This window comes from Sminthopsis crassicaudata, chromosome 3, assembly GCF_048593235.1.
Source record: "Sminthopsis crassicaudata isolate SCR6 chromosome 3, ASM4859323v1, whole genome shotgun sequence".
In the NCBI taxonomy this organism is placed as follows: Eukaryota; Metazoa; Chordata; class Mammalia; order Dasyuromorphia; family Dasyuridae; genus Sminthopsis; species Sminthopsis crassicaudata.
The window spans coordinates 594,382,789-594,405,224 of record NC_133619.1 but is presented as its reverse complement, the minus strand read 5'-3'; the positions used below and the strand labels follow the sequence as shown (position 1 = coordinate 594,405,224).

At 46.9% G+C, this 22,436-nt stretch overlaps 1 protein-coding gene across 4 annotated transcripts in view; it reads left to right on the top strand.

Moving 5' to 3' along the window:
• SPOCD1 (SPOC domain containing 1) overlaps positions 1-22,436 on the top strand; it is a 42,597-nt gene that overhangs the window by 5,202 nt on the left and 14,959 nt on the right. For 3 of the 4 annotated variants that reach the window (XM_074305323.1, XM_074305321.1, XM_074305322.1), the window contains exons 3-4: positions 15,134-15,187; positions 17,033-17,206. The exons of the other annotated variant lie outside the window; for it this stretch is intronic. In XM_074305323.1, the coding sequence (XP_074161424.1) occupies positions 15,134-15,187; positions 17,033-17,206 (228 nt within the window). The remainder of the gene's footprint in view (positions 1-15,133; positions 15,188-17,032; positions 17,207-22,436) is intronic. 4 annotated transcript variants of the gene reach the window in all.

The following is a 22,436-nucleotide window of genomic DNA, read 5'->3' as shown; positions in this document are numbered from 1 at the left end:
TGTCCCGGGGGAGGAGCTGTGAGAGGGCAAAGGCTGAGTCTCTGGCAGGTGTAGTTACGAGCATCAGCATTCTGGGATCTCTCCCAGAGAGATGGTGCTGGGGGATCACAGTCCAGGCCATTTGAGTGAGGTGGGATGAGGAGCAGGCCTGAGGATGCTTTGAGTGTAACCTTAGCCGAGATCAGGAAAATCACGGCTCTCTCTCTCAGAAGTGAGGAAGAAATAGCCCCCTGCTGTTTACAGAGGAGGGAAGAGGGGGCTCTTGTAGCTGTAGAGCTGGACATCAATGCTCTGGACTTGTAGTTAGGGGGGAACTGGTTTCAAATCATCCTTATTGTGTGACCTGGGCAAGTGATTTCTCCACTCCAACAAAGTAAGTTTCAAGACAGATAGAGCGTATCTTAAGTCAGGGTTAGTTCCTGGCTGTGAACTGAGTCTTGGACAGAATGAATAACAGCTGACCTCAGGGCTCTACCCCTTCCCCCTGTCTCATGACTCTGAGCTGTATTGGGTGGATGGGATCAGGAGGGGCTTCACTTCAGAGTGGGAAGAGCTCTGGACTTTGATTTAGGAAGGACTGGCTGCAGCATTGTTAGCTCTGTGAACTTGGTCAAGTGGCTTTGTTGCTCCAAACCTTAGTTTTCTCTTCTGTAAAATGAGAGCAATAATCCTTGCACTGCCTCCCTCTCAGAATGGTATTGAAGAATGTAAAGTGCCATCGGGATGGGAGATGTGACTGGGAACAAACATGGGGCCATTTCCAGGAAGACAGGAGGTGGGGGGGGACCCAGAAGCCTTAGCATCAGCTGGAATCTGCCAGCAGCTGGCTCTGTCCTTGACAACAGAAAAGCAGGGTGGCTTCCCCCAAACAATCCGTTCCCATGGTAACTGAAGCTTGCTGCTGCTGCCTGGAGCTGGAGCCAGGCTTTGGAGGGGACTCTGGGGTGGGATGCCAGAGTGGGAGGAGAGCATGGGGGGGGGCAGGCACTAGCTCCTGGCTGGGCCAGGCCTTGTTCAGGGGCGGGGTAGTGGTAGGGGTCAATGAGGGCAACCCCCACTTGTGACTTCAGATCAGAAGTCCCTCTTGAGCCTTAGCCAAGGCAGTGCAGAAACAGCTCTGTTTGCTGAGGTTTTGGCGGCAGCCAGAGGTGTAAGCCACGGGCACCTGGCCCTTTAGAGGCAGAGGACAGGAGAGCAGCCTCAGTCCTTCTGGGTTCTTGTCCTCCCTCCTAGCCTCTCCACCCCTCGCTGCACAGCAGCCCCGATAAGGCTGTACAGATTCAGATGCATCCTTCACTCCAGGGCCCAAGGTCCACGGGATGTGAGTCAGCAGGAGAGTGTGCTCCAATAGGAAAGGACCCGAGGGAGGACCCTGCTCAATTAGGGATAAAGGGCACACTCACAGAAAAGAGAAGGGGAGAGCCAGCCCCATGTGGGTGGAGAAAAGTTCATTCCCAGCTCGGTATATGTGGGGAAAACTGTTCATCGGGGTGGGATCAGCCATGTCCCTCAACTTCCCGAGTTGTTATTCCCTTCTGGGGAAAGGTCCTAGGCTAGGAGGGAGGCACTGACAGCGCCATTGTCTATTGGCTTGGCTGCTGCTGAGGATCCCCCTTTGGTGTTTAGGAAAAGCCTCTTGTGACGCCTAATGGTGGAGCTCTCCTTCGGCATTTGCTAACCCTACTGATGTCTCTTGTGTGGACCCTGCCTCAGTTTCTCATCTTTTTTCCCTTTTTCAGTTCCCTCTCACTTCTTTTCTCTTGAGCCCATGTACCATCATCTGCAGCAAGAAGAGGGAAAGTAGCCCCAGGCTAGCCAGCACCCAGGGGGCCAGAATTTTCATCAGGCTCAGCTTTGAAGCAGGGGATAAGGCTGGGGGACCTTCAGCAAGGCACTAAGCACACGAACATCAATCAGACTAGTGGTTTAACCAGCTCATGATTCTGTCTTAGAAACAGCAAAAGGCATTGTGGGAAAGTGTGGTCGTTTCAGATCACCTCAAAGGCAAACACATCTCTGGTTTTCCTTTAAAAATCCTCAGTACCCAGACCATTGTTATAATCTCCTAACTGATCATCTTGCTTCCAAACTCCTCCATCTTCAATTTATTCACAAAGTACCTGAATAATCTTATTAATTCCATTCTAGTCATATCCCCTCCCTTCCAAATGAAAACTTCATTGGTTTCCCTTTGCCCACTGAATAAAGTATCAATTCTTCTTTTTGGTATTCAAGCTTTTCACAATCTGGAAGCAGCCTGAAAATGGTCTGCCGCCAAGAAACAGAACTTTTTGTCATCCCTTGTTCTACTCTTTCATTTCCAGGTGTTTGTTCTCATCCCTTGCCTGGAATGTTCTTCCCATTCCCATCTTTGCCCATTGAAGAATCTCCTCAAGGCCCCACTCCAGTGATACTTCCTGCAGGAAGTTGTCTTCTCTGTCCCATTAGATAAAAGTGATCTTTTCCTTCTCAAACTTGCCATGGCATTATCATATATGTACATGTCATAGTCACCCACATGATTATAAATTTTTTGATATAAGGATCTATGAAATAGCCACCTTGATATCCTTAACACAAAGCATGGGATCTTTCATGCACATAGTAGGTATTTAATAAATATATTGAATTGAATTGAATTGTGGTTCTGCCTTCTGTGAGGCTATCTGAACCCCTTTTAGATTGTCTTGACCTGAACCTATTAAAAACCTATTGATTTTTAATTTGTACTTAGTAAGTAGAAAATATGCCCTGGACAGATGTATGAAGAATAGTCCCATCTATTTACTGTCTTTTGTGTGAAGGTAAATCTTAATTTGGAAAAAAAGAAAATATTTGAGTGAAAATCAATGTAGGGAGAAACAAAAGTGATTTTGTCATGGGAAGATATTACCGACTCCCTGGACAGGAGGAGGAGACAGATAAATTTGGCAGACAAACCTGGAAAGCAGGGAAGTGAGGAGATAGAGTGGTGAAGGGAGACTTCAGATTTCTTGGTTTCTGCTGGAAGGATTCTTTCTGTCCATAATAGAGAACTTAGTACATTCCTGGCTTGCTGTCTTGATTATTTCATCCATTAAAAGATGCAGGAATTGCCAAGAGAAGCTGAAAGTTGGGACCTGATTTGGAGCATTATGTATATTGCTGATCCACAAGAAAGACTGTCTGCTAAAGTTGAAAGGAGTTATGGGGAGATGTGAGCAAGGTCAGGAGAACCAAGGATGGGCTTGATTTGGGGAGAACAACTTCCAGAGGCTTCAGAGGAAGGATCAGAGTGTACAACTTGCCTTTTTATAAGAGAAGACCACCGAGGCAGGCTGGAAAAAGTAGTCCAGAATGACATTCTGAAGCTACAGAGTAATGATTTAAAGAGGAAAATGGCCAAAGAGGCCAGTGTAGATGTATAGGGAGCTCATTGGGCAACCTAGATTTTAAAAAATCTTTTTAAAAAGTGGTGGATGTAAAAAGGGGCAGATAACTAAAGTAAATACTAAGGTGCTACACAATTTCGTGCAGGAACGAACTGAAACTGGTGCTAAAAACTAAGGATAAATCCCACAAAGGGCTTTTTAGCTATGGTGGGTAAAAGAATGGGATCCTGAAAGAGAAAAGCTCGCTGCTCAGCATGGTACTTATAGTAGAGAAGGAAGGACCACTCAACTCTGGCTTCTGTTTTCTCTGCCAAGACGAATTATCACTGGATTGGAGAGGAAAGAACAGGCATGTTAATAGGAACTTGAAACCCACAATAGGTTAAGAGATAGAGTAATAATCTCCCCTGGAAGAGGTCAAGTCATCCAGCAAATAGAGTAAATCCCAGCATACTCAGAGAACCGCCAGGCTGGATGACTGAGTCAGTGTTGGTGATTTGGGAAAGAATGGAGAACAGGACAATTTCTACAGCACTAGAGAAGTACAGATGTCCCAGTTTTCACCATAGGGAAGTGAGTGGGATTTCCCAGCTGTGGAGAGTCAAATTTGATTTTACAGTCTGGATAAATTCTAATATATGGGATTAAAAGGATGACGTGTGAACATTTTGAATGATCACTAATAGCATATTTCCATCAAGGGATTAATCCTGTTACCCAGAATGCTACAATCATAGTTTAACCAGATTATCTTAATCATGCTTTTCTTGTGGGAAAGATATAACAATATGGGCTAAAACCACAGTTGGTTGGGTTCAGAACTGATTGAAGACCCAAAAAGTGGTCTTTAATGGTTCCATGTCAGTTTGGAAGGAGTTCTCCAACAGGACCTGTGCCATTCACCATTTTTAAAAATGGTTTAGATGAAGTTATAGTTGGTATGCTTATCAAATATGCAGATAATACAGAATTGGAAGGGACACCCAAGATATTGAGTGACAAAGTTAGGATCCATAAGGATCTTGGCGGTCTCAATTGAGTAGCATGAAATTTAATAGGGATAAATGTCAAGTCTTGGGTATGGATTCAAAAAATCAATTTCCTAAGCACAAGACTTAGAAATGTGGCCAGATAACAACATGAGAAAGTTTTAAGTTTGGGGAACTTCAGTAAACACGAACCTCAAAAGCATAATATGGCAGCAAAAGTGTAATCTTTATTCAGATTAAGAGAGGGATGGTTTTCAGAACAGGAGTCACTATGTACTCTTTGCTCAGACATTTGGAACATTGTGTTTAGTTTGAGGTACCACTATTTTAGGAAGGACATTGAGTAGTTGGAGAGCAACAAGAGGAAGATGGGGGAGTTGATAGGTGTGCATGAAACACTTAGTCTACAAGCCAACCTAAAATGAAATATAGTCCTTCAAGGTTAGAGTTAGAATTAGGGTTAGGGTTAGGTGAGGGAAACCAAGCTGTGTCAGGTAACAACTTCCTGTTTCTTTAGTGCTTTAAGGCTTACAGAACTTCCTTCCTTCCTTTATCCTTTTGAGGATAGAAGTAGAAGCTTTATTTAATCTTTATTTTATAGAGGAGACCAAAGCTTAACTTAATCCAAGGTTACACAGCCAATAAGGGTCAGAGAAGGTATTTAAAACCAGGCCTTGCTTTACCTCCAAATTGGTTCCTTTTTTTTTTTTTTTTCTTTTTTTTTTTTCTCTTAAAAAAAAGTCTTAATGTATTTACAACACGCTCATTTATTGCCTACCTGCTCCCTCCCTAATATTCCTTCCTCAAAAAAATTTCTTTACCAACTAATATAGCAATTATGTCTAGCTGTATGTGACATGCCCAGCATTCCTGATTATGTGACCCCTTGATTTAGGGTTGGTCATTGCATTAATTTCAATTACACTTTTACTTACATGTTGTATATGTTGCTCTTGTAGAAGTATTACTTACTGCTCTTTGCATCATTTTATACAAGTTTTCTCAAGCTTCTCTGAATACCCCATGGTCACCATTGCTTATGGCACAATAACAATCTATTATGTTTATGTACCATGACATGTTCAACTGATTCTCAGATGGTGAGTATCGACCTTGTTTATAGTTGTTCTCAATGACAAGAGTTGCCCTCTATTCCCCAATCCACGACCCAGTCAGAGACTCCAGAGGGATTCTAGTATTCTTTCCAACATTCTGTGCTCAGGGTAAGACATATGGCTTAAGTAGCCAATTTCCTTAGTGCCCACTGGTCTTCGAGGTTTGGCTGGGCACGAGGGGAAAGCATTCCAGTCTGAGGAACAGTATAGTCTTACATTGAGCACAGATATGAGTAATATACAGAGGTGCTTATAGTGGTCCAGGACCTGTGCACAATTCAAATGTGTGAATGCCCTGGATCCTTCTAGAGAAGCCAATGGGCCTCTTTTTAGAAAAGTGCCCCCAAATGCAGAAGATAAAATAGAACAAAAAAATCAATTATATTGAAATATAGTTATCAAAAGATGTTTTCAAAGTTCCTAGACTTCATATTAAAAACCTCTGGAGAGTGAGGAATCTAACTTTGTGAGAATGGAAGATATAATTTTTAATGACAAGTAAAGTCAAATAGATATGGTATAGTAGAAAGATATACTCATGTGATAATATTTATAAAGTGCCTAGTATGTGCCAGGACTGTGCTAAATGCTTTACAGTTATTTCTTTTGATCCTTGCAAACCCTTGGGAAAGTGAATGTTATTGTGGGACTTGGGCTCAAATCTCACCTCTGATGCTTATTCCCTGTGTAACTTTGAGCAAGTCACTTAATCTCTTTGAACCTCAGTTTCCTCATCTTTAAAATGGGAATAAACATCTTTTCCCTTCATACTTCACAGAATTGTGGAGGATGTGCTGAGTAAAACTTACGGTATAATAGAAATATGAGCTGTTCTTTACCACTGACATCGAACTATGATCTCATTCCTCTCCTGTAAGCTCTGTCCTTGGGCACCACTCTGGATATGGAGGTAGCTCCTTGAAGGTCATACTAGCAGAGCAGATGTCATGGCGACCCTACCAAGCTGTGGAAAGGGTTGGGGCCTTTAACAGACATTAACTGTCTAATTGCCTTCTGAGGAGCAGCCTGGCTAAATTTGAAAAGACCCATACTAGATTGAAATTTTCAGCCATATCCTTGCTCTCAGATCAATCTACTAAAATTTAGTGTGCCAGGGACTGGTGCCAAGGGCCAAAGATAGAAAGGCAGCAGCCCTCAAGGAAATGGCATTCTGGTGGAAGAGACAACATGTCTATACTGAGGTACAAAATAATAAAGAATACATGCAAGGTAATCTGAGAGGGGCAAGCATGAGCAACTTCCATAACAGGTAGCTTTTGAGCTGAGTCGTGCAGGAAAGCAGTGATTCTAAGAGACAGGGGTGAGGAGGGACTGAGTTCCAGACAAGGGAGATCATGCACCCCCTTACTAAGAAAACCATGTGTTCTGAACCTTCCTTTGGTCTGGAAGGATTTAAGGGAATAGAGGCCCAGCTTCAGGCATCCCCTTCAAGACAGCTGGTCTCTTAGCCCAAGGATTCAGGTGCAGGGGTTTACAGTGAGAAGGAAGCTAAAACATCTCAAGTTTTGGATTAGAGATCAGTGAATCCCCAATGGTGAATGTCCTCCAGCTCAAGGCAGAGATGGAGCCAGGGCCCCAGAATGCTGATAGGTCCAGGCCTGAGTCTCTCCCAGGGCCTTCAGGGAAGGCCTTCAGGGGATCGGGGCTAGCAGAGTCTTAAAGGAAGTCAAAGGGCAGAAGGGGGAAGGAATTCTAGCTTGAAGAAATCATCCTAGCGAGCAGCACAGACACAGCAGTGTCCGGCTAATGAGGAAACTGACTGTGTAGGAGTTGGGGATTAATGAGATAGGAGATTGTCTAGGGCTGGGAGGATGAGGAGAGATGGAGGGCTGGGAATGCCAGACTAAGGAATTTAGATGTGTTGTAAGTGGGAGGAGGAAGCCATGAAAGGTTTTTAAAATAGTGCAGATTATGATGAACATGGAAGAGGAGAAAGATTTTTGGGGCAGCAGTGAACAGGATTGACTAGAGTGGGAGAGATTAGACCCAGGGAGACCATTCATCTAGGAAGTTTCTCGTCAGCAGGTTCTGATAAGAGCAATCCAGACTCTCCTTTCTATTATCCTCCCTTTCCTAGATCTGTCCTCCCTGATCTGGTACTCTTGTCCAGTACAATTAGAGCTTGGAGATGCTGCCCTCTGTCTTATAGTACTTAGGATCGATGAGGTTACTTAAGTGCCCAAGGATGGAAACAAGGAAGAATAAAAAAATAACAGACTGGGGGGGGTGTCCAGAAATGGTAATGGTCCTGGTCCTGTCTCTGACTTGTTCTGTGATCTTGCTTAGTCATACTCCCTCGGTGAGACCCAACTTTTCCTTTGTAAAATGGTAGGATAAGACTAGTTGATTTCTCATGTTCTTTTTAATTCTGACATTCTGTGTTGTCAGGTCCCTCCAACTATGACATTCAGTGTTCTAAAGCCCTTCCATCTCTGACATTCTGTGTTGCCCTTCTACCTCTGACATTTAACATTCTTAGGTCCCTTCTAGATCTTATATTTCAATGTTCTGTTTGTTTTCTTGTGGTTCAAGGGCCTCGGGAATTCCAAATGAGAAAGCCCTCCTCATTAAACCATAAACTGCTCTTCAGCTGCTTATTGGGGCTGTGACTCCCATATTTACTGGATGTATAGAGATGGGACTTGCAACCAGTTCTTCATTGCTCTTGGGCAACTTTTGGTCTCATCCACTCCTCTGTCTCTTTTGAGGACATTTTCCAGTTCTAATATTCTGTGTTTTAATGTTCAGTGCTGTGTGCTCTAATAATATATGTTATGAATGTCCTCCTAGATCTTAACATTTTACATTAACATTGTGAGGGACCAGGAAGATACTGTGATATTGTGAGTTAGTCAACAGCAAAGGATTAGGGATATTAGTCCATCTGATGTTTTTCTTCTCATCAGAGGTGGATTTATTTTTGGTATGGAATGAGCAATGTTCATGCATCTTTCTAAGATGATTTATCTGTGAGGGGTCTTCTTATCAATGGCAAGATTCTTGTCATCCCCACAGAGGAAAGCTGTTTGCTGCCATAAAAGAGTGATGGGATGTTTGGCAGGCAGCATGGACAGCAGGAAAGAAGTCACCTGCTGGCTCTCTCCAGATAAATTGGGGGTCATTGGTGAGCTGCTTCTCATGCAGGGAAGACACTGTACATCCTTTGTCCTCTGTCAGGCAGCGCCTGCTTTTTGTCACCCCATGGAGCAGAGCTTAGGGTCTGGGCCTTCTGAGGAGAGTGTTGGGGGCCTGAGATTGGAGAGGGCACCTTCCTTTGCCTTATTGTTGGGCACTCTTGAGTATCAGTGGGGAAAGATGACTTAGCCATTCAAGAGGAGTCCTGCTTGTTTGTCCTCACATTTTAGCAGCAACAACAGATGCAGTAACACACTCAATGGGATGATGAGGAAGCTGCTTGAAAAGTGAAGAAATTTGGCTTGTAACAGCTCATTACAAAATTTTCTCCTCCCACAAGCTCCTTCAGTGGGTTCTGAAAGAATATAAATTGGCTTGGTGGGAAAGAAAATGCAGTCAATCCTTGGTTCTCTCTTGGCAGATTATTCCTTTTAGCTGTTAGAACTAGTGGCAGATTTTTCCCTTTAGCTGTTAGAATTGATGGTATTCTTCTTCCCTGCACCAAGTCAGAACCTTGATTTGACTCCTGAATCCATTTTACTCCCAGTATAACTGGTCAAGTCACTGAACTTCTCTCCATTTCCTCCTCTGAAGTCTAAATATCATGTGTGCGTCACTCATTACACTTGTCTGTTGAGATTTTCCTTGCTCCCTTTGTGGCTTGGCACCCATCGCCATCTCCCCTGGCGCTAGCCACTGGCCCCCAATGCCGCATCATGACTCTGGGCTTCCACAGGCTGGGACCATGTTGGAAAGATCTCAGATATGCACTTCGATGGACACACAGTCTCCCAACTAGACCTACAGGGCAGAGGGAGCTGAGGAGAAAGGGAAAGGACAAAGGACTGAGAGCTAAAGGGGCAGCCTAGGATTGAGGCAAAGGGGAAGGAAGCTGGTGGTAAGACATGGCCAGGAGCAGAGCTTGCTCTCTGGGACAGCATCAGTAGGAATGACAAAGGGCTGAAGGGCTCAGGCCCAGGCAGCCTGGAGGGAAGGAAGAGATTGGGAATAGCTGGTGAACTCTTGGTTTCTGCCAGAGCTAAGTGAGATTGAGCTGGGGGCTCCAGAAACATATCACCACAGCATAGGGTCATAGGGAAAATGGAGCTTTTTTTTTTTAATGGGCTTCTTCCACAAGACAATAAAGAATAAAAGCAATCTGAAAAGGCAGAGAAGAATTTTTGCCTTTGTCAGGAAGCTAGAGAGTAGAAGACTGAAACAGAGAAGCTGCAGAGAAAGCTCACCATCTGGATCATAGAGGGGATTCTGGGTCAGGGATGGCTCACACTTGATCAGCATCGGCAAATATTTGTTAATCACCAATTGCCTGCTAGAGACTGGACTAGGCACAGGGGAAACCAAGACAATAGAGAGTCTCTTCTTTTAAGTCTGTATGGATAGGTCTGCAGAGGATAAAGTCATGCAGGGTTAATCACAAGATGGGTTGGGAAGGAAAGCACCAGAACTTGCGGGGCCCAGGCTTTTGGGGAAAGTAGGAGCTTGAGCTGGGTCGTGGAAGAAGTGAGAGGACAATGGAACGCTTTCTGGGTGGAAGGAAGGCTTAGTGCAGAGGTCCAGACATGGGAGAGGAGGCAGACGCTGTAAAGCTGTAGCATGCAGGAAGGGGAGCAGTGTAGAAAGAGGCTGGAGTGGGGGCCTGTGGGGAGTTGATCCTGGAGGCCATGGGAGCCCTCCAGATCTGCCCTTTGACATGTGTGTGAAGGATGATTGGGTGGGGCTGCTGGAGGCAGGGAGGTGATGAGGGCTTGTCTCTCGGAGGGGAGAGGAGTCAGATGCAGGTGATGTGGAGGGAGAAACGGCAAGATTTGGGAGAGGAGAGGAGAGAAAAACACTGTTAGGAAGCTGGGATTCAGAAGTGTGGTGCTGCCCTTGATGGAAACAGGAAAGGTCTAGAGCGGGCTGGACTTTGGGAGCACGATCATCTGTCTTGGACGTGTGAAGTTGGAGATGTCTGGGGAGCATCGAGTGGGAAAGGTCAAACGGCGAGTTGGAGATTCAGGACTGAGCTCAGAGGAGCTCCTGGGGCTGGTCTGTAGATGTGCGAGTCATCTCCCTGGAGAGGATCATTAAAGGCCTGGTAGCCGATGAGGTCATGGGGAGAGAGCAGAAGAGGTCCCAGCACAAAGTATGGGACTGAAAAAAGACTCAGCAAAGGTGGCCCAGAAGGATGGCTGAACCGGGGGGCCGGAGAGAGTCATGCCAGGGACCCTGGGAACTGTATCCCTGTGGCTAAAGTCCAGATAGTCCACAAAGTCTCAAGCCCTGATTTGTAGCACTCACTAATTTCTAAGGTGAAAATGCTCCTGAACCTTTGGCCAGAGGCAATGTCTCCAGCTCAGCCTTGTTGGGGTAGGGATTTGGGGTGGTTGGGGGAGTGTCACAGAAATCCAGAGAAGAGAAAGTTCTCAGAGAGGTCGAGGAGGATGACTGTGAAGACCAGCAGCTATCTTTTGGTCTTGGGTGGCCGCAGGTGCCCCTTCCAGTTTGGAGGGGCTGCGATTCTAGGCTAGCCCAATGACAGAGGGTCCCCCCAGTCTGACTACAACTCATGAAACTGCCTACCAAAACATGGAGAGAGGGGATCTGTGAGAACCGACAGGGACTCCCCCTACGAACGCACCATTTTCCAACTAAGGAAACTGATCCCCAGAGACACAAAAGTGATTTTCCCTGGTTTGCACAGAGAGCAAAGCAGAGAGATTGGGATGGGGTCCCAAGGCCTCTGGCTCCAGTTCTGGTGCACTTTACCTCACCTGCCCACACTTAGGGAATCACAGACACGGAAAGTCTTGAGATGCAGTTAAATGAAGTGATGAGAATTAGTGCATGTGTATGCATGCGTGCTCATGCAGGTATCTGTGTGGGTCTGGATGTGGTTGTGGGGAATTAGATAGTAGGTGAAACCAGTTAGAAATGACTTTTGGGTCATTTGGGAGTTATCTCCTGTTAGTGCTGGAAATAAGAGAACAGACTTTTTCTGAAAAGCTTTGAAATGAACAACTTAAGAGCCCAGGGGCCTCAAGTTGGGGGACGCCGTTGATAATCAAGAGTTGTGGGTCAGTGCAGAAAGTGGATGTCCAGGGACCCTGGAGGACAGAGGATGCAGTGTGATGGGACAGCCTTTTCTGAGTAAAAAGGGGAAGATATTTCTGTTCCCTCCCTCATAGTTCTGTTAGTTCAGAAACTGTTTTTGTAAAAGACTATAGAAATGCAATTGGGATGTTTTTAAACCTACCCTTTAAAGTCTAACTTGTGTGGCTTCTCAGAGACCCCCTCACACTTTTCCTTTTTCCCCTTTCCCTCTTCTCCTTCCTCCCCCCACTACTTCTCCCCTCCTCCCTCTCCTGATGGACCTTTCCTTGAAGTACCTTGAAGTCTTGTTTCATGTGTGGGGATGGATCATTGTCTGATAACTATCTGTGCTGGGACCCCAACATCCTGAACCCTGAGGGGGCAAGGACCGTCTCTTTAGAATTTTATGACCTCCAGTGCCAAGGTCTGGGTCCTGGGCTCCTTTGTGCATGATGGGATACAGAGCTAGCAGAGACCTTAAGCCAGGACTTAGAAGGAAACTGGGTTCCAAAGATGGAGAGACTCCCCATGGAGAAGGGATGGCACCCCAGGGCCTCTGACTCTGATCCTGGGAGCCTGCACTCCCCTCAGCTGCCTCTTATCAAGGTGGCTGAACATCTGAACTGAAATGAATAGATTTCTCATCTAGTGGTATTGGAGAACAGGAGGAGACAGTGTTATGTGCTTAGAATGCTTCCAGGGGAAGGGCATCTCTGAGATGCAGGAGAAGGAAGAAGCCCCTTCCTGATTGGGAATTCTTTGGTTATTGAGCGCAGGAAGGCTTTTGACTGAGCCAGCCAAGGGGCAGGAGGGAAGGCCCCACATCCCAACCCTCATCACATCCCCCTCCCTTGGAAGTAGAAAACTCTGGCTTCTGTTCTGCCCTGGAGAAGGAGACTTTGAGCCATGGCCAGAACAGTGCCCAGAGACCTTTGTTTATCAGGACTATGGGGGAAGAATCATTCTCTGAAGATGTGAGTTTTCCAGAAACCGTGTGTCATAAAGAATGGCGTTGTCTTGGAAGTCTGAGGGTGGTTGGGTATGGGTGCATCGAGTCTTGATTGTTCCACCTCCTGTCACACGGTGGGGACACGTGCAGCCAGAGCCCTCTTTAGACCTGTGGGCCCGGGGCTGGAACATGGCAAGCCTGCCAGGGCTCTGTCTGTTAATTGGCCGGGAGAGAATCTGGGCTTAGCAGAACAGGGTCCAAGACACTACCAGGCCTGCCGTGGACATCCTCTAGAAGAGAAGCAGCTCCAGAATTGGACCCTAAGGACTCATTAAGGAACTGTGGGTCTGGCCCAGGGTGGGTCTGTCTGCAGGCAGCCAGTCCTGGATGGAAGGGAGAAGCCCGACAGGTAACCTTGCCTGGTCGCCTTCCTGCTGTGTAAAAGGAGGGCTTTGCATTAGACACTGCTGAAGTCCTTTGTAGCCCCTTCCGAGCCCCCGGATCTAGAGGCAGGGCTCCTCAGGCCGGTTCCATGCCGAGGAGAGGCGCTAATTGTGGGCTAGTGAGGCCTGAAGAGTCTGGCCCACATCCAGGCTTCCTTCAAACACCAAATATTCTTTTGAATTTTAATCATGTTTGATGGAAATCTTTCTAATTGAATGTTATATACGCCTCTGCCCTCTTAGCTAAATAGGGTACCCAATGCTTTCTTGTGCTATTCTCTAATTGTTTCTTATGTTTGAGTCGAGCCTCGGCAAGAATGTAAGGACTTCATGGGAAAGCAGAATGGGCATTTTCTTTGAGTCCCTGCTCCAATGCTCAGGTTATTTTGGGGAACCTACTTCTGTTTCTTTCTCTGTGAATAGAGATATTGCTTCTTATACTCCCTCCCAAAGCTTGGGAGAATGGTTATGAGGTAACTTTGGGAGCACTATTCTTGCACCCAGCAACAACCAGTGTGGAGCATATTGGCGTACAGGATAAATGCCCATCAATTGATTAATTGAATTTAAAATCAGACTCAGAAAGAAAAAAAAATCTTGAGTCTCCATACAGAAGCAAAAATCTGTCAAACAGATTAAACAGTGACAGCATGGGGAAAGCTAAGCTGCTTAGAGTGGGAAACAAGGTAAATTGTTTAGTGAGACTGATGGATTTCCTGTGACTGAAGATGGGATGGGATGGGGACAGTGGTTGTCTCTAAAACCAATAATGAGATAATAGCGGATTCATGACTAAGCAGTGGGTCTGTGATCTCCCTGGGGGTCCCCTTCCACCAGGGCAGATCACATGCCTTCTTATTCTGCTGGATGCCCATCCCTGGATTTCTACCAATTCTCAGTGAAAGAGCTAGATACTTTTCTCTGGATCCTTGAATATTTTATGGCTTCTGGGGCAGCCTCAGGCTGTCCATCTATCACTTCTTACAGTTAGTAAATGATTTGTCCACCTCTTCATTTGGCCATGCCATATTTTTGAAGATATCTTCTGTTCTATTTTTCATATAAAATAGTTTTGGTCACTATATTAATATGAGATTCTATTGCTTTAATTTCTCCATCATGCTTATTTCTAGTTTCAGGAAGAGCTAATTTAGATTTATTTATTTAAATACCTATTATATATAAGGTGTTTTGGACATCTTATTTTGTCCCTATGCCTCTTTTTTGAAAAATAGGGATTCGTACTGAAATAAGGATTCCTTATTCATCAAAAACTGCTGTAAAAACTGGACAGCTGTCTGGCAGAAAATAGATTCAGACCAGCATCTCACATCATATACCACAACAAGCTCCCAGCAGATACATGACCTAAATAGAAAAGGTCATAAACAATTAAAGGAGAAGGGAAGGAGATGAGTTTCACAACTATGTATGGAGGGTGAAGGTTAGATTAGATAATTAAAAAAAAAAAGAAATAGAGGTAAAGATAAGGAAAATCAAGCCAGGGAGGTTAATGCCAATTCCAATTTCTGTAATGCTTTTAAGCTTACAAAGTGGTTTCTTTACAGCAATTTGTGAGCACTGTGGTCCCCATTTTGCAGATGAGAAAACTGGGTTTAAAAGACACGAGATGATTTTATCTTTGCTCATACAGCTATTAGGTCTGGAGCTGGAAGGTGAGCTCTGGTTTGTATTGCTCCTCTCATTCCCCCATCACTGCCTCCCTGGGCACGTGGGAAATCCTGAACTGTTGTGGGAGCTTCTTCATTCTCCTGGACTGAGGCTGGAGGAGCTGACGGCTCTCCTCGTGCTCCCGACAGGCTCTCGGGCCAGTCCTCGGGCTCTGTCCACCATGTTCTGGCCCCTCTGCACTGGCCTAGTGAGAACTCGTCTATGACAACATACTGGCCGACCTGCTCTCTGGTGTCTAAGCACGCCGCCCGAACAGGAGCTATTTCCTTTCTCGGAAGGCCACTGGACTGCATTGTAATCTCTGTTTGTTCTTTTTCTCTCCAAGGAGGAAGAGCGGACATTGCCGCGTCTACCAAATGGCGTGAAGCTTGTCTGTTACGTAGGTTTCCCATTTTTGTTGTTTTCTCATTTTCTTCATTCTTCAAGCATTGTTGGCAAAGTACAAAGCCATTGGGGCTCCTGGAGAACCCTTGCTCATTTGGTTGGGTGTGCTTGTGAGGACTTTTGGGACCTTTCTGGGTCTCAGCTCCTCTCTGGCCCCTGGCACCTTTGGGACATCCGCTGCCCTTTGCTCCCATCCTTGTCTCCTCTCCACCCCCTAACTCAAGAATGGCTGTTTCCCAAGTACTTCCTCCCTCCCTGTCCAGCTGCTCACTCTTTCCTCCTGCTCTTCCCTCATCCCACCATCTCCTCTACCTCCTAGCATTTATTTACCCTTCACCTCTCCCTCCAAGATTTTTGTGGGGTTATTGCCAATCCTTAGGTTGGGAAGTTATATGTAAGAACCTTTGGTCACCCCTATTGAGGATGTGTTGAAGCAACTCCCCAAATTTGCCCACTGGGAAAGAGGGAAAGGAGAGCCAGGGAACAGTCACTAGGTTTCCTTTATGCCCTGATAAGGAGGGAGATACCTGAATGAGCTGAGTTGAGCTTAGGGGGGTTCTGAACCTCTGTGGGGGCTGGTTCTTTGTCCCCCACTTTCTTTAGGCTGGGTTTGGGTGGGCTAAGGAGATGGCACCTTGCAGTTCATGTGGGGTAGTGTGGAGGCAGAGAGAGCAGAAGTACAAGAATCAGAAGTGGGTGTTTTATTCTGGGGCCACGTTGCTTAAAAAAATACCAGCTTTGCTTGGCCCAGATTTCCCCAAATATTCCATACAGACATAGCTCAGACAAAAATCTGAAGGTTCTCTGAGAATCTTCAGAAAGCTGTCAGGAACTGCAAGAAATGTAGTACGGCAGAAAAAGTCACCCAGCTTGGAGCTGCAGGCTTTGGAGCCTGGAGGAAGGCTGTCTGGGACCGTGTTTGTATTTTGCAGCTGAGAAGGAAGAGGTCTATCCAGACACCCAGCTTATTGGTGGCAGGACAGGGGTTGCAGCTCATGACTCCATGACGCTGGCTCCAAATTCGGTGCTTTGCCAGGGACCAGGGTTCCAGTGCTAGTCTGCTGTTTGCTGATGGTGTGATCTTGGCCAAGTCCCTTTACCTCACTGGGTCTTAGTTTCCCATCTGTAAAATGTAGGGTGAATTGAATTGGGTGACCTCTGAGGTCCCTTCCGATCACAGAAATCTAATTTGTGCTAATCAGGAAAGAGTGGAGTTAGCAACTCCAAAGGACTCCTTCCTCAAAGGACTGAGCAGCAGGATCCTGGAGGGGGCCAGAGTCCCAGGTCTGGCTCAGGCCCCTTCAGAAGCCCTGCCATGGTCTCTCTGCAGGATTGGGCAGTGAGACACACATTGGCTCAGTGATCCAACCCATCCTCTCTAACGTACAGAGCAGAGAAGTCTTTGTTCTGAGGGGGCTCCCAGTCTGAAGGAGTTCAGAGAAATCAGCCTAACAGGGAGGATTGTCACACAGGCCTTCCTAACCGGGGCTGGCTCTCTCTCCCCTGGGCTAAGGAGGAGCAGGTCAGTTTGTTTTGGGTGGTTGGAGGAAAGTGAAGGAAGCTGCCAGACAGCTTGAGGGAGATTTTGAAATGTTAGGGTTTCAGTGGCTGACGTCTGCCCCTCCCCAAGTTCATGGTTGGGCTGTAAGTGTGTGAGGGTAATACTTTAGAGCCTGGCCCATTTTTGTTTGTTTTTAATTCTTCAGGCCTTAGTATTTGGCAGTTATCTGGGACAGGGGAGAAGCCAGGGACTGGGCTTTGGGCTGCTGTGACCCAAGACCCTGAAAAAGGAACAGATATTGGAAGTTTCTCTTCCCCACATGTGTTTTTCTTCTTTCAGTTAGGGACTGGGTCATCAGTCAGACTCCTGGGGGCAGTCAGCCAAGCTTGGGAACCCAAACAGCCCCCACAGTTGGAAGAACTGGAGGACCTCTCGATAGCCAGCTCAGAGACACCTTCCCAGGGATCCCAGCCTTCCTCCGGTCGGGCCAGGGGTTCACACCAGGAAAAAGCGGTAAGGGAGCCTGGCGTCAGTGTGCATGGATGGGGCTAGTCCTGTAGTGTGTAGGGCTCAGGGAGAAACAATTTCTGTGTAATTCATGATGTCAAGTCCTTTTTTCCTTTTTCTCAGAATTCAGTCAGTTTGAGAACATTTAGTAAATAGTTATTGTGTACAGAGCACTGTACCACATTCTGTGGAGTAAGCCAAATTCACAGGAGGCCCAGTCTTTATTCCCCAAGCATTACAGTCTGTTACAGAGTTAAGAAATCCATAGGGATAACTAGGATACATAATATCACATATGTAATATTACATGATACATGATTACATGATGTAAGACAAAGGACTATTCGAGGTCTGGAAGGCATCCTGGAGGAGGTGCCATTTGAGCTAATCTTTGGAGGAATGACCTGAGCAAAGGAGACCAGTTAGGAAGGAATATGGTGGGGGCCAAGGGATGGGTTTGGGGGAATCAGCAGGGGGCTGGAGTGTAGAAGTGCAGGTGGGCATTAGATTATTATATAGGGCCTTGAAGGCCAGGAAATATTAAGAATTCCCATTTTGGTAGAGTTTTAAAGTTCCCAAAGCACGTGTCTCCCCAGAACCTTGTGAGAACAAGCTCTTTCCCATCTGTTTGCTCATCTGTTTATCCTAGAACAGACTGCTGCTGGTTATAGTCACTGTGGGTTTTGTGTGTATATCTTTCTTTCTTTCTTTATCAATAGCTGAAGACATTTGCCTTATTAATTGCTTTCTTGGCTAATGAATATTGCTAACATAATTGCTTTCCTGGCTAATGAATGTGATCAGGGTTGTAATTAATACAGAGCAACAGGTTTCAAAATCCTTTTCTTCTCCTCCTTCAGATTGACCGTTTCTGCCATGGGGCAGGGCTTCTTGCTGGCAGTGCCAGGGGGAGTGCCCAGCTCCTCCCCCAGCCCCACCTTCCTCAGGAACATCTTAGGCTAAAAAGTGACCTGGGGGCTAGAGGGAGCAAATGTCCCCTCCGCTTGTGCTGTCATTTATGCCTAAGCTTCCTTCCAGTTCTGAATCCTATGATCTGCTTTAGAACAGAGGGAAGAGAACTAGGTTTGGATCAAAGGATCTGAGTTCAAATCCTGATTCTGCTATTTCCTATTTCTGTGACCTTGAACAAATTACTTAACCCTCTGGGTCTCGGTTTTTTTATCTGTAAAAATGAGGAGGCTGGTTCAGTTTTAAATCTTGGTTTCATTGTCCCTCGCTTTCCCTGGAGTGGGGACATCATAGAGCTGCAGGGGCCCACAGCACTTTGGGTTGAGGCTGCTCCTCCAGAGCCCTTTTGGGGGGATCCCAAGCTCCTGCCTCCCCTTCCCGGGGCCCAGATTCCAGCTAACACATGGTCCTCTGTGATCTTGGCCGGGGTCAGACGTCCCCCCCCAAAGCATGATTTGTCGTAAGTGGCTGGCATTTGTACTCATCAGGAGCTGTCTGCCCTTTTCCACGGAACAGCTCTCCTGAGTTCTTTGTTATCCTCACAAATATTGCTTTGGGCATCTGTCATATCCTCATGTCGGCTTCCTCTGGTGCTGGAGGAGGGGGCTGCAGTGAGCAGGGAGGAGGCGAGCAGAAGGAGGGATGGGTGAGGGAGGAGTCCACGGCCGCCATTCACTGCAATAAGAGCCTGGGAAAATCAGTCATGGAACCTCAGGGACAGACCCAGCCCGGGAGGTGTGCATTTGACTGGGTTCTTTCTTCTTGGTTGGGATCACACGCTTCAGACACAGAAAGAAGCTTAAAGATTTCCCTGTGTGCCCCCTCATCTTCTAGGAAAACTGAGGCACAGCAGGGGGAGGGGTGGTCTTGCTCTCGGTCACACAGCTCATAAGTCAGGCTTTTAAGCCAGATCTTTTGACTTCAAACCCAGTGTTCTTGCTACTGGGCAACACTGTCTCCTGCGAAAGGCTCGGCTCCTCGGCGCCATAGTCTACTGCTTCTGGCTCCAGGAGCTTTCTCTGGGCAGAGAAAGGCCAGGCCATCTGTGAAACTGCACGAAGCCCCCATGATGAGATCTTGATATGTTAGTGAACCTTTGCTTTTTGCCCTTTCCCAAAGATGTGGCTCCCTTCTTCCACCTCATCCTCCTGTTCTGTCTCAGGGAGGAACCAGCCCTGGATTACCAGAGCAGCCTTCTCAGCCCCCATTAATGGGCAGCAGCCCAGGGCTTTCTCTTTGTTCCAACTGGACCGATTAGTCCTGAAGCTCACGGGGACCCAGCTCTGCCAGGGAGGAGGGAGGCCCATATCATGCTTCATGCTCCTGAGTCTCGCCTTATCCCCATCTGCCTGACATCTGACAGTTAATAAGAGCCCTTTGACTCTGGGCCCCCAAGACTGGGGGTCCTCCCACTGGTGTGAAGTACCTGGCAGGGAGGGAACAAAACATGGTGTCTTCTTCTTCTTCTTCTTCTTCTCCTCCTCCTCCTCCTCTCCCTCTCCCCCTTCTCTCCCTCCTTCCCTCCCCCCTCTCCCTCTCTCCCTCCTCCTTCCCTCCCTTCTCTGTCTTGTCTCTGTCTCTCTGTCTCTCTTTGTCTCTCTCTCTCTGTCTCTGTCTCTATCTCTGTCTCTTCTTTCTCCCCTTCTTCTGTTTATCAAGTAATTACTGTATAACCCAGTGTGAGGGAATATATGAAGCTTAGGAAAGAGTTGGTAGCAGTATCCCCAGGGTCTCCCACTGCATCCAGAACCAACTCTAGCCCTGATCTGCATCTGACCTCTGGGCCCAGATGGCTCCAGAGGAGAGGCAAAGACTGGTGCCCTTGCACAGCCCTCCCTCCCCTGCCCCATGGTATCACTTCCCTGATGTTTTGCTCATCTGGGAGAACAAAAAACAAATAGCTGCACCCGCCCCCTCCCCAATCTAACAATCCATGGCGTTCCTAGGGCAATGAGCTGGCTGGCCCACCATAGTCATCCTGGCTCCAGGCTCCTGGTGAGGCAGGAGAAGGCAGACCTCCCGGATCCGGAGTCTGCCCAGGGGAGAGAGGAGATGAACTTGCTGGATGTAGGCAGGCTCATCAGTGGTGGTCCTCCCAACAGCCCAGCAACAGCAGCACATTTGAGAACAGCTTCCACTTCTCCAGCATCCCAGGGAAGTGACTTGCCCAGGACCATCCAGCTGAGAAGTGTCCAAACAGAGATGGCCCCGAGGGCAGTGTGCTTTGCTGTGTCTCGCTGCAGTCACAGGAGGATGCTGTCCCCCAAACTCCTGGCCACATTGATCCCTAAGTGGCCTGGTGGCAGGGCAGGGCAGGGCTCTGGAGTTAAGGCTGCTTCAGGCGGCTTGTTCTTGGGAAAAGCCAGACTGTGTGTGTGTGGGGGGTAGGCAGTGGGGGGCAGAGGAAGCACCCACTATGTGCCAGCCAGCCACACAGATAAGATTTCCGTTGTCCCCAGGTTCTGTGCAGCCATTGCCTTTTGGGGAAATGCCCCTCAAGCTTTGTGGAACTGATTCTGCTGGGATTAGTGCCTTTCATCAGAACTGTAACAAAAATTCTTTACCTGGGGCATAAGTATTTGGGGGAGGTGGTAACACAGAGCAGAGGGAACAGGAGTGTGTTCCCTGGAGGCAGTTGCAAGGTTGTGGCCAGAGCCAGAGATCAGTTTACTGTGTCTCCAATGCCCATAAGCCAGTGGTGTTCTCCATCAAAGGAGTGGGGAAGGAGAGTCTGGGTTCAGCTCCTCTGGCTGATGTGCAGGGCCACGCCTGAATGATCAGCAAGCCAATTTCGAGTCTGTCTGCTCGTCTGTATCAGGGGCGAATTTGGAGTTGCCAAAGCCGCCCATCAGAGCTGCCCCCAGGGATGGCCTTTTCCTCTGCTTGGGCTTGTCAAGTCACGGGAGGTAAACAGTAAAACTTTGGGGGCCCGAGACCACTGGAGGGGAACAGGGGAGGCAGCAAAGCCGCTTTCACAACCCGGACCCTGCTCAGAATTGTGACCAAAGGCCGTACAAGGTGGTCTCGTGCCAGGCACCTGATAAATGCTGGTTGATTGATTTGATTGCTTGAATACTTTTTTTTGGGCTCATTCATTCATTACCTTGTTTATAGAGCAAAGCTAACCACAATGAGATTTTTTAAATGGTATTTTGTTCTCTCAACGAACAAAAATTTATCTCTCCCATTTATCTCCTCAATTTTTTTTTTTCACAATGAGATCTTTAAAATAAATTATAAAATCAGAATGAGTTTCTAGTGGAAGAAGGAAGGGATCATCTTTGGGGGCTGATTTCACAGAAAGGAATCATCAGAAGAATATGGGAAAAACAACCTAGGGTGAAGACAAAAACTCTGGGAGAATAGGGCTCCACTCCCAGCTCTGACAAGTAGTAGTTGCGTCTGAGTCTGGTGCTGGTCTCCCAATACAGATAGTATAGTCTAGGGGGGAGAAAGCTAGTTGGCTTTGGAATCAGGAGGCTCTAAGTTCAAGTCCTGATCCTTGGAAGTCCTTGACCTTCTCAGTGCCTCATGCAAACTTTCCTAACTTAAAAGTTCTTAACAGAACTTATCTGCCTCCCAGGGTGCTCTCTGGACTGCTCCATGGGCTGATGGAATCCCAGGTTCGGGAAGAGAACATTAGTTTGTCTGTAAAATGGAAATGTTGAAGCCTGGGCTGTTGGATAGTGACCACAGGCTTCCATGATCTGGCAGTCTGGGTAGACATTCAGCGTTTTGTATGTGTGTAACCTGTGTGCCATCCAGGAGCTAATCTATGGTGGAGAGGCAGGCGAAGGAGGGAATGTGGGGAGGAGGAGTTCAGCTAAGGCAGCTCACACAAATGGTGTACTGAGGCAGAGGGAGGGATCTTGGAGAGGAATGTCTTCTCCAACATAGCCAAAGTACTTAATTGCTAAAGTAAGTGCCCATCTCACAAGTAGTTGTGATGAAAATTGTAAACTATGCAATGTGCTCGAAAGAGGAGCTATTTACAGGAACTCCGAAGTTCACCTGGTGCCTCCACGAAGCTGAAGGCCTACATGCAGTGAGAGAGATCTCCCCCATCCTCTTTGAGGCAACTCATTCCATTTGGGGAGAATTTCCAATTGTCAGAAGTGTTTCTTGACATCTTCGGAATGACTCTTTGTAAACAGAGGGTAAGTTCCTTGATGGAAAAGATTCTCATTCTTTTCTCTATGCATGTGGTGCAGTGGATAGAACACTTGGCTTGGAGTCAGGAGGACACCTCTTTCTGAGTTCAAGTCCA